This window comes from Scyliorhinus canicula, chromosome 10, assembly GCF_902713615.1.
Source record: "Scyliorhinus canicula chromosome 10, sScyCan1.1, whole genome shotgun sequence".
NCBI lineage: Eukaryota > Metazoa > Chordata > Chondrichthyes > Carcharhiniformes > Scyliorhinidae > Scyliorhinus > Scyliorhinus canicula.
In genome coordinates, this window is record NC_052155.1 from 22495252 (window position 1) to 22507535 (window position 12284).

The 12284-nt window shown below is 44.0% G+C and overlaps 1 protein-coding gene across 8 annotated transcripts in view; it reads right to left on the reverse strand.

The window, feature by feature from the left end:
• Positions 1-792: 792 nt before the first annotated feature.
• Positions 793-12284, reverse strand: part of ankrd12 (ankyrin repeat domain 12) — a 253951-nt gene continuing 242459 nt past the window's right edge. For all 8 annotated transcript variants that reach the window (XM_038808701.1, XM_038808699.1, XM_038808694.1 and 5 more), the window contains 3 exons: positions 11991-12134; positions 11804-11899; positions 793-3655 (listed from right to left, as the gene is read on the reverse strand). In XM_038808701.1, coding sequence (XP_038664629.1) covers positions 3470-3655; positions 11804-11899; positions 11991-12134 — 426 coding nt within the window. In that variant the 3' untranslated portion in view covers positions 793-3469. The remainder of the gene's footprint in view (positions 3656-11803; positions 11900-11990; positions 12135-12284) is intronic.

The window sequence follows — 12284 nt, forward strand, 5'->3', positions numbered from 1 at the left end:
AGGTTAAATCACCAGCAGTCAGCTCTCAAAGGGGAAAGCAGCCTATGGTCATTTGGGACACTGTAGCAGCTTTACGAGTAATATTACATTCTTGGAAATGAATGTCTATGTCAGTTGCAGAGCTAAAATGTCATTCTTACACTAAATGGCAAGAGTCTGTTCCTTTAACAAAATTACTGTTAAACAATGATTTTATATGGAGCTTAATTAAGAGACTTCTGTTCAGAACAGGGTATGCCATTTAGCGTCTCAAACCTCTTCCGCCATTCAACAAGATCAGGCAGGTATGGCCCAACTCCATCCCCGTTTAAAATAAATTTCTATAGATGCCAATTAAGAGACTCCGGATATCCTGAAATAGAAACAGAAAATGCTGGATACACCCAGTTCTTAAATGGAAACTAGAAGATGGTTAAGTGGCTAAAAAGGTAGTTAAAGAGAAATGAAAATAGAACAGGCACCTGGGATTAGGGCTGCTGCTAGTGGAAGATAAACACCACCATGGAGCGGTTATGTTGAGTAGCCTGTTACCATTTCACAATTTCCATGAAAAACCTTTATATTTATTAGATAGAGAGATTTATGATTTACAGAACAAAGTCTAATGCAAGAAAACACTTTTGACCAATGAAGCGTCTGTGCGATTATTCTATCATGGGTGCTGGCTCCCAAAATTTAACTGCAGTTAAAAGGTGTTCTTCTGACTAAAGCAAATAGGAATTGGTTATCTCAAGTTCAAAAGCAGACAATGAAACAATCCCCATTTCACTTGCACAACCAGAGACAACTCCATTTAATTAACATGACCATTAAAATTTATTTAACAATATATTTACATGTATTTACATATTAATCAACAGGTAAATATTAAAATAAACAATTTACACTTTTAGAACTATAATTCAAAAAGCATTTGTGCTGAAAAAATAGGTTCTGCTGCAGATTTTTCTTCAGGGTGTGGGGAAAGAGGGGAGGAGAAGAACAGGACATTGAAGATAACCTGGTAATGCATGCATTGCATCATAAGTGTAATCTCAAACAGTTGCGGCAATGTAAAAAAGCAAACCCAAACACATGCCTAACAAACAAGGTCAAACCACAGCACACTACAATCAATATAAAACCAACTATCAATTGCAACTTTGGTCCATTGAAACATTAGACAATTAATGAGCTATACAATCAAAATAACTATATAATTTTCTTTATACATACTTTAAACAATATTGTTAAATACAATGTTATTTACATCTGCGCAATGATATGTAAAAAATAACTTATTTTTAAAAAAAGACAAAATAATACATCTGTGCAGAATTTCCCCTGCCCCAAAAACAAACAAGACAATCTGTACAACATTGACGATCAGAACAGATAACTGTGAAATGAACAAGGTGGGACTATTCTTTTGTTACTAATTTGTCTATCCTTTCTAAAATTCAACTAAGTCTTTTTCAGAGTATAGTGCTTGCCTCTTCATGGCAGTAAAGCAATTAAAGCCCCATGGTGTATTTTCTGAGGGTACAATTGCTTATTGGGAGATATAACAGGGCCCAGCTATAATGTACTACTTGGGAGCCAGGAAAATAGGTTACAGTGAGGAACAATATCAGCATGTCTACTAAACTGCTTCTATATTGCTTTAGGGTGCTGGCCATGCCACTGACTCCTCACATGTAGATCGTGTACAACGGGTGGCAACATCAAAGCAAGCATATAGGATTAATTAAGGCCAATGATGGCGAACGCTTTTAGTACCGGGGTCTTCCCAGTGGCCAGCCTTATCAAATGCAGTAAATTACTTTGGTGCTGGCATTGGCTGCACAAGGCCTAAGCATTGGGAACTGGTGGTTCTCCTTCAGTGTTAAACAAAAGGCAGCTTTAAAGAATCCCAGTCTTCTCTTTTGTAACCACTTCATTCTCTTTGGCGAGAATAATATGGCTGACAAGAGATCAAGGCCACACCTTCGTGAACCCAGAGTGAGGATGGCTTGAGCAGTATGGCAAGCTCAACACTTTGGCTCAGCTCAGCTTTTCCCAGTCTTCTCAAGATGACCCAAATGAGAATGGTCAACTCAAATAGCTTCTCTAACCACCTGCAACCAGAAGCCAGAGTCAAGATCAAAACTTGAACTACTGCCTTGCATTTAACAGACATGTGCTCTAACCTTTAGTTGTTTGGGATCATGTTTTTATAAAATGATAGTGAACAAAGTGGCAGCAGCAGAACAGGATAGTGAATAGCGCTGGGAGAATGTTTTATTTTAAAGTCAAAGCTCTGCATCCATCTGAGCAAATAATGAACATCTACAGCAGAGCAGCTTGCTCAAGAAAGGTGCATCCAACCTGTAGTCCTCAGTCTACATGTGACTCCTGCACCCCAGCAACTTTAGTCCCATTTATATGTTTTTTGGTGGTTTGTACTGGCTGAAGTTTGAAAGCCTGGAGGTTTAGAAGGGATTGTTGTCAACAATGGCAGATGACTCCTTTTTTACATTCTAACACTTACCTGTTACCATCAATACCTTGATATCAGAGGAAAATAATTGGAACATGAATCCAAACTTCTTTCGAGCTTCCCCACCAAAGTCTCCTTCACGAGCCCACATGCCCACAAAGACAAACACTTGGATAGCCCCCAAGGTAAGAGACATGGAAAAAGTGTTTTTTTTTTTAAAGTAAGGTGATGAAAATAGTTTGAAGTGCTCAAAACAATAAGGTGAATAATTTTAACAAAGTGCAAGCATGTAAACAGAGAATGTATTTAAATACCATTAATTTCTGAAACATTTACCAAACCAGCAAGTGCCTCTTAATGCAGTAGTTTTTGTTTTAAATTGAGAGAAAGATACAGTAAAGTATGGTATTTTCTTTGAAATTAGATAGACAAATTTGAGTTCTTTGTTAGAATGTTATCCAAAAACAGATCTGTATATTTCAAGATGAAAAGTTTATGGTAGTTTTGAGCAATTGTGTGATGTTATAAATGAGGCAGCACTCTACCCATGAGTGCTAATGTGAGGTTCTACTGTACCATGAATTCCTTCTTGGGGATAGAGTATCACTGGTCTATGCCCCTATCACCGTGCAGCTGCCAGCGCTGCTGGTATGAACATAACGTAGCATATGCAGCAAATGCCCCCATCTTGTAAACTTTAAAGTATAGGCAGATATTAAGAGTGAATGATACCTATATATCAGCTATGTATACTACAGAAATGTAGTAGTGGTTTCTGGTAAACAGCGATGGGAAGTCACAGTGCGTTAGTGCTGAATCTCACATCATTATGCAAGAATGGTACTGCACCTTCGTTGCCACAAGCACCCATATTCTCAGTTCTTCACTTATCTTCAAAGTGCTCTGGAGCCAAATATGCAAGCCTGTCTGTAACTGTCCTGTATCTTTCAGCAGTGACTGTAACCAGGTCATTTTATCCACTTGCTTAAAACCTCCAAAACACATGCACAATCATATTGGTGTCAAGTCAAAGTCATCATTGACATCAACAAGAGGGATGTAAAACTCGGGAATCTCAAAGATGCTCAACGATTTGTGTGAAGAAGGATCAAGTTCTTGTAGTTTCAGCTGCCACTCTAATCTTTGCACTGCATTCATTGCTGCAGCTTCGTGCTGCTGTCTCATAAGAAGACATGTCTGTAATACATTAATCAGAAAATATTAATTGCAAGGGGCAATTAAAAGGCATCATTTAGTCTATTCAATTAACATAGGAATATTGGAAATAGGAGCAGTAGGCCCATTCAGCTCTTCTCAACCATACTATTCGATCATGGCTGATCTTCTACCGCAATGCCATTTTCCCGCACTATCCCCCATACACTTTGATGTATTTAATAGCTTGAATTGTATCGATTTTTGTCTTGAATATATTCATTGAGCTTCCACATCCCCTGGGTAGGAGGATTCTAAAAATATAATACTCATTGGGTGAATAAATTCCTCCTTATCTTAATAAAAGCAAATTACTGTGGATGCTGGAATCTGAAACCAAAAGAGAAAATGCTGGAAATTCTCAGCAGGTTTAGCCGCAGGAGAGAAAAGAGCTAATGTTTTGAGTCCAGATGACTCTTTGTCAAAGCTAAATGACATAGGAAGTGGGAGATATTTATACTGTAGGGTGAGGGAATGAACGATGAGTCATAGCCACAGAAATCAAGGGAAGAGAGAGCTAATGGCAGTCCCCAGAGAAAATGAAAAGTGTGAAAGACCAAATGGCAGAGAAACTAAAATCAGAGGGTAAGCTGTGACAGATGTAGATGTGGGGGGGAGGGGAGACATGGGTGAGAGAGAGGTAAAATGAGAAAACAACGGAGGGGAAAAGGGGAAGCAAAGGGGAGAAAAGGTAAGGAAATGGGGGGTAAGATAGGGGGGGGAAATATATATAAAGATAGGCCAGAAACAACAAAAGATAAAAGACAGTTAAAATGAAATGGAATAAAAACAAAGGGGTCGAGGTGGGGTAGAGCTAATCACCTTCAACTACCTTATCCTTAAAACACACTGGGCTGGATTCTCTGCCTCGTGCCGCTAGTAGCGGAGTTCACAATGTGGTGGAGACTCCAAAGAGAATGTTTCCGATGCTCCTGCCCCCCGATGGTGTCAGTACCGAGGTTCGCACCCTGTGCCAGCGGGAGGATGCAAATGCATCATTAAGGCCCATTTTCATCCTTTTAACTGGCCGAGCACCATATTCTCTGTGACCGTATGATTCTCAGGTCCTGTGAACCAGGAATCATGTGGCCATGAATTGGTGCTGGTTATGACAAGCGTGTATTTGCCGTGGTGGACCTCGAGGTGGGCCAAGGGAGTAACTCTTTAAGGGAGTTGCCCCAAAAGTCCAATGGATAAAAGTCCAACTCCAAATGATAGATATGTCCTTCCCACCCCACCAGACCCCCCCCAAATTAAAGAGATGGCCCACAGACCACCTAAGGCGACCCACCCAGAGACTCAGTAAATAGAGACCCCAGAGCCCGCTTAAATAAAGAGATCCCCCAGAGACTCCGTAAGTAAAGAGACCCTGGGAATTCCTTGCAATCCTCGCCATGCAAAAATTTGCAGGGAGGATTGTGAATCCCTTCTTGATTTGTGCTCCCAGCATGAGCGCAAAGCAGGTGCAATTAAGCTCCGGCAGAAGAACATAGTCTCCCAAAATGAGAATCCTGCCCATTGTACCAAGTGTCTATATATCCTCATTCTTCACCTCCTCCACTTACCCTCTGGACTCATATTTCCAAAACATAAATATTTTGCTGTATTTGCTTTTCAAAATCATTAGCACGTAAATGAATGGAAAACCGCATAGAAAAGAATCTGAACCTAACAGTGAAAGCTCAGTGGACAGTATAGTTCTCCAATGGAAAGTTTACTTTGCATAAGCATTTATGATTGATGGTGTTGATTAAGCTGTGCTAACACTCTGAGTCAGAGTGGTGGAAGCAGATCTGCATCTCCAATCTTAACTATGTTCAATGGTGACATAATCAGAAATAGAGCGACAGTGGAAGGAAAACTGGAACACATCTCCATGTTACTTATAAAGCTCCAATTGGTCAGTTGCATAGCAGTATTAGCTGAACCTGGAAACTGGGAAAGGTATCACGTCACATTTTCTCAAAATGAGCTAAAGAAAGAAATAAGACTTTTTTTTCTTTCGTAGGATGTGGGTGTCACTGACATGTCCAACATTTGTTGCTCATCTTTAACAGCCCTTGAAATGAGTAGTTTGTGAGACCATTTCAAAGGGAAGTTAAGAGTCAACCACATTACTAGGGATCTGGAGTCACATGTAGGCCAGATCGGGTAACAGCAGATTTCCTTCCCTGAAGGACATTAGTGAACCAGATGAGTTTTTGTATGCTTTTCATGGTCACCATTATTGAGACTATTTTTCAAATTCAGATTTTATTAATTGAATTTAAATTCCACCATCTGCCAGGATGGGCTTTGAACCAATGTCCCCAACGCAATAGCCTGTGGGAGACTAGCCCAGTGGCATTACCACTAAGTCACCTGTCAAATCAGGATTATATGAAGAATGAGGAGACAAAGAACTGATTTGCCTCATTGCAGTGACAGGCATATTCAGCTTTCAGGCACAATGGGTTATCCCTCTATTGCGTATTCATTTACTATTAATTGTTCCAGTAAGCCATTACAATGGCAGGGGACAGCTCCATAAACATCAGTATCGTTAATGATGGAGGAGCCCAGCACATCAGTGCAAAAGACAAGGTTGAAGCATTTGCAGCTATCTTCAGCCAGAACTGTTGAATAGCCTCCCCCCCCCCCCCCCCCCCCACCGAGGTCCCCAGCATCACAGGTGCTAGTCTTCAGCCAATTCCATCGCTCCACGTGATATCAAAAATAATAATAATCTTTATTGTCACAAGTAGGCTTAAATTAACACTGCAATGAAGTTTTTGTGAAAAGCCCCTAGTCGCCGCATTCCGGCACCAGTTCAGGTACACAGAGGGATAATTCAGAATGCCCAAATAGCACGTTTTTCGTGACTTGTGGGAGGAAACCCAAGCAGACAGGGGGAGGACATATAGACTCCGCACAGACAGTGACACAAGCTAGGAATCGAACCTGGGACCCTGGAGCTGTGAAGCAACAGTGCTACACACTGTATTACCGTACTGCTCTTAAAAAACTGCTGAAGACACTGTATACCGCAAAGGCTATGAGCCCTGACAATTTTCCAACGATAATACTGAAGGTTTGTGCTCCAGAATTATCTGCGCCCTTGACCAAGTTGTTCCAGTACAGCTGTAACACTGGGATCGACCTGGCAAAATGGAAAACTGCCCACAAAGAGTCCCCCCCCCACCCCAATGCTGCTGCTGAACATTACTGCTCTCCTAGAAAGTCGTGGAACGGCTGCCACCTCCGAGAAAACCCCGCCATGAACCCTCTCAAGGCAAACTTTATTTCCTCGAGACTGAGAAACCCAGCCATGTCACTAACCCAAGTCTCCACACTCGGGGGCTTTGGGTCCCTCCACATTAAAAGGATCCGTCTCCAGGCCACCAGGCAGGCAAAGGCCAATACGTCAGCCTCTTTCGCTTCCTGAACTCCCGGATCGTCCGACACACCAAAGATCGCTATCTCTGGACTCGGCACCACCTGCGTGTCTAAGATCTTGGACACTGCCTTCGCAAAACCCTGCCAGAATCCCTTAAGAGCCGGGCATGCCCAGAACATATGGACATGGTCTGCAGGGCTTCCCGCACACCTCGACTCCAAAGAGCTTGCTCATCCTGATTGCCGTCATGTGTGCCCAGTGGACCACCTTAAACTGGATTAAGCTAAGCCTGGCACATGATGAGGAGTAATTGACCCTGTTTAGGGCATCCGCCCACAGGCCCACATCTAGCTCCCCGCCTAGCTCCTTCTCTCATTTACCCTTAAGTTCCTGCACTGGGGGGCAGCACGGTGGCTCAGTGGGTTAGCCCTGTGGCCTCACGGCGCCGAGGTCCCAGGTTCGATCCCGGCTCTGCGTCACTGTCCGTGTGGAGTTTGCACATTCTCCCCGTGTTTGCGTGGGTTTCGCCCTCACAAACCAAAGATGTGCAGGCTAGGTGGATTGGCCACGCAAAATTGCCCCTTAATTGGAAAAAATGAATTGGGTACTCTAAATTGATAAAATAATAAATAAATAAATAAATAACAGTTCCGCATCCTGAAGTTCCTGGTAGATGCACGACACCTTCCCCTCCCCTACCCAAGTGCCGGAGACCACCCTATCCTGTATCCTGCGTGGGGGTAGCAGCGGAAATTACACCACCTGTTTTTTCAGTAAGGCGCGTACCTGAAGGTATCTGAAAGCATTTCCAGAGGGTAAACTGAATTTCTCCTCCAGCACTTTCAGGCTGGGAAAGGTCCCTGGGCGCGATTCTCCGCTGCCCACGCCGGTTGGGAGAATAGCGGGAGGGCCTCCCGACATTTTTTGCGCCCTCCCGCTATTCTCCCCCCCCCTCGCCCGATCCACGTCATGAATCGCCGCAAAGCCGAGCGGCCGGGCCTTTACGCCCGTTTTTTCACGGCAGCAAACACACCTGCTTGCTGCCGTCGTAAAAACGGGCGCTGGATGCCCGTTTGGGGCGGGAGCACCACCGTTGTGCTCGGGAGGGGACAGGCCCGCGATCGGTGCCCACCGATCGTCGGGCCTGCGTCCAAAAGTGACGCACTATTTCCCCTCCGCCGCCCGACAAGATCAAGCCGCCACATCCTGTCGGGCGGCGGTGGAGAAATGCGGAACCGCGCATGCGCGGGTTCCGTCAATGGCGTGATGATGTCACCCGTGCATGCGCGGGTTGGAGCCAGCCGCGCGTCATCTTGGCGGTCGTTAAGGCCGCGACGCCGTGATTCCCGGGGTCCCGCTCCTAGCCCCGATTTGGGGGGGGGGGGGAAGAGAGAATCGGGTCCCGGGAACGGGCGTGAAGGCTGCCGTGAAACACGGCCAGTTTCACGGCAGCCTTTATGACTCTCCGCATTTGCGGAGAATCTTGCCCCCTGTCTCTGAACAGGTACCCCCATCCTTTTAATGCCTGTCCTATGCCAGCTTTGAAACCCTCCGTCTATCTTGTCCAGGACAAATCTGTGATTGCTGCGTATCGGGGTCCAGACTGAGGCTCCCTCCACCCCCCTGTGCCTTCTCCACTGACCCCAGATCTTTAATGCCGCCACCACCACCAGACTGGAGGAGTAGCGCGCCGGCGAGAACGGCAGAGGTGCTGTTACAAGTGCCCCTAGGCTGGTACCTTTGCATGAGGCCACCTCTAACCGCTCCCACATTGATCCCTCCCCCAATACCCATTTCCTAATCATGGCTATGTTAGCCGCCCAATAGTAGCTGCAAAAGTTCGGCAGCGCCACCCCACCCACTTCCCAACTGCGCTCTAGATACAGTCTCTTTACTCGTGGGGTCTTGTTTGCCCATACGAATCCTGAGATGATCTTGTTCACCCGCTTAAAGAAGGACTTGGGGATGAAGATGGGAAGGCACTGGAAGACGAACAGGAATCTGGGGAGAACCGTCATCTTAACGGTCTACACCCTCCCCGCTAAAGATGGCGGGAGCAAGTCCCACCTTTTGAAGTCCCCCTCCATCTGCTCTACCAGCCGAGATAGCTTAAGCTTGAGGAGGGCATCCCACTTTCGAGCCACCTGTATCCCTAGGTACCGGAAGCTCTTCTCGACCATCTTCAGCGGAAGCCCTCCCAGTCTCTTTTCCTGCTCCTTAATCGATGCAGCATTTGACCGAGTGTGGCATCAAGGAGCCTTGCTAAACTGGAGTCAATGGGAATCAGGGGGAAAACCCATTACTGGTTGGAGTCATATCTAGCACAAAAATAATATGGTTGTGGTTGCTAGTGGGCAATCATCTCAGTTATGGGACATCACTGCAAGAGAGTTCCTCAGGGCAGTGTCCTAGGTCCAACCATCTTCAACTGATTTATCAATGACCTCCCTCCATCATAAGGTCAGAAGTGAGGATGTTTGTGGATGATTGCACAATGTTCATTAGTACAATTCATGTATCAACAGACACTGAAGCAGCCTGTGTCCATATGCAGGAAGGCCTGGATATTATTCAGGCCTGGTGTGATAAGCGACAAGTACATTCGTTCCACGTAAATACCATCGACAAGGCACAAGTCAGGAGTGTGATGGAATACTTCCCACTTGCCTGGCTGAGTGTAGCTCCAACACACTCGACACCATCCAGGTCAAAGCAGCTCGCTTGATTAGCACCCCATCCACCACCTTCAACATTCACTTGCTCTACCACTGACACATAGTGGTAGCAGTGTGTACCATTCTACAAGATGCACTGCAGCAAATCATCAAGGCTCTTTTACAGCACTTTCTAAACCCACGGCCTCTACAATATGAAGGACAAGGGCAGGAGTTGCATGGCAACATCACCACCTGGAAGTTCCCCTCTTAAGTCACATACCACCCCGACTTGGAAATCTATTGTCACACTTCACTATCGCTGGGTCAATTCCTGGAACTCCCTCCCTAATAATGCTGCCTACCTACACTACACAGACTGCTGTGATTAAAGAAGCGAGCTCACTACTCAAGGGGAATTAGGGATGGATAATATATGCTGCTTAGCCAGCCCACCCACATCCCATCAATAAATAGGGGAATTAGGGATGGATAATATATGCTGCTTAGCCAGCCCACCCACATCCCATCAATAAATAGGGGAATTAGGGATGGATAATATATGCTGCTTAGCCAGCCCACCCACATCCCATCAATAAATAGGGGAATTAGGGATGGATAATATATGCTGCTTAGCCAGCCCACCCACGTCCCATCAATAAATAGGGGAATTAGGGATGGATAATATATGCTGCTTAGCCAGCCCACCCACATCCCATCAATGAATAGGGGAATTAGGGATGGATAATATATGCTGCTTAGCCAGCCCACCCACATCCCATCAATAAATAGGGGAATTAGGGATGGATAATATATGCTGCTTAGCCAGCCCACCCACATCCCATCAATAAATAGGGGAATTAGGGATGGATAATATATGCTGCTTAGCCAGCCCACCCACATCCCATCAATAAATAGGGGAATTAGAGATGGATAATATATGCTGCTTAGCCAGCCCACCCACATCCCATCAATGAATAGGGGAATTAGGGATGGATAATATATGCTGCTTAGCCAGCCCACCCACATCCCATCAATAAATAGGGGAATTAGGGATGGATAATATATGCTGCTTAGCCAGCCCACCCACATCCCATCAATAAATAGAAAAAATGTTTTTAAAAACACAGACACATGTGCGTTTGTTTACTCTTTGCAGAATTCTTTGAATGCGCCAACATATTTAATTGTTCATTTTTTTGGGTACTAGAACTTTTATTTATCTCTTTCGTACTCTTCCCCAAATTCCAAACTACATCTTTGTAGAACATCACTAGTTACGATCCACTCTGCTCCAGAAAGATTTTTCCTATCGCATTCTTCCCCCACTGCAGCTTTCCATTGCTGGCATACATTTTTATCAGTATTAATTACAACATGCCACCAAAATCCATCTGAAACTTGAAATAATTTACAAGCACTTTGTTTCCCTCATCCACTTACTCTTTTGTAACAGAGTGGAAGAGATCAGCCAACGGATCCTGAGCGCTCTGTATCCACTACAGGAGCACAGCTTTAAAAAAAAATTACATTTCAGAATGGCCAACATAGTATAGTTGAAAGAAATCTTTAAAGGCTATTAAGGTCAATCAGGAACAATTCTCAGCTAGGAAGGATAAATGGCAGTAAATTGATTCAATTGGGGAGTGGAGATGAAAGTACTAAGAGTGAGAATTTGTGTGCTGGAAGGTACTGTTACTGTTTTGGTCTCTGCAATTGAAGAAACAACTGGACCATTTCCCTTCCCTTTAACTTTACATGCTGGGAGTCGTTCCTGATTGACCTGAATTACCTTTCAAGATTTCTTTGAATTATTCTTTCCTGATGATTGTGATATTTTATACAATTTCTTAAAGCTGAACATCTATAATGGTTACTGAGCCCTCAAAAGCTGATGCCTCACATTGTCCCTCTCACTGCACCCTCCATTGTTAGCTCTCCAAAGAATTCTAGCTGATTAACAAGTCATGACTGTTGCTCTAATTCATGTTCTACCCGCCAAGAAGTTCTGTGCTTGCTTGAATAGCTCTCATTATAAACAGCATTTAATTGCAGAATATTTATTACACCTTATTTAAATACTTGCTGAAGGAAACTTACCTTTAATTTATCAAACTTATCATCTACATCCTGCAACCATGACATAAATTGACGTGCATTGAATCGATCCCTCACTGATGTTTTGTTTTCATCACCCTAAAGCAAAAATTTTACAACAATAATTTGTAAAACAGCATTCAGGGGCATTTAATAAAAAGTATTATTTCAATTCGATTTTCCTCTTCACCTGAGGATCCTGAGGCATATTGTAAACTTCTGCATCCAGAAGTACAGTACAGGCACTGAAGGGCAAAGTCTGATTTGCTAGTGTCCTTGCTGCACGGTAATGGACTCTCAGAACTTCCTGCTCATTTGACATAATGAGTTTCTCCTGAAAGTAAACACAAGGAATACATTTAAAAGAAAATAAATGATGCCTCAATGAATTATACTCCCTCAATAACGTAGTTATGTACATTAACTGTATACTTTGCACTACCAATAAGCTTTTGAGAATTTTTTTTACTGTAGTGCAATTTCA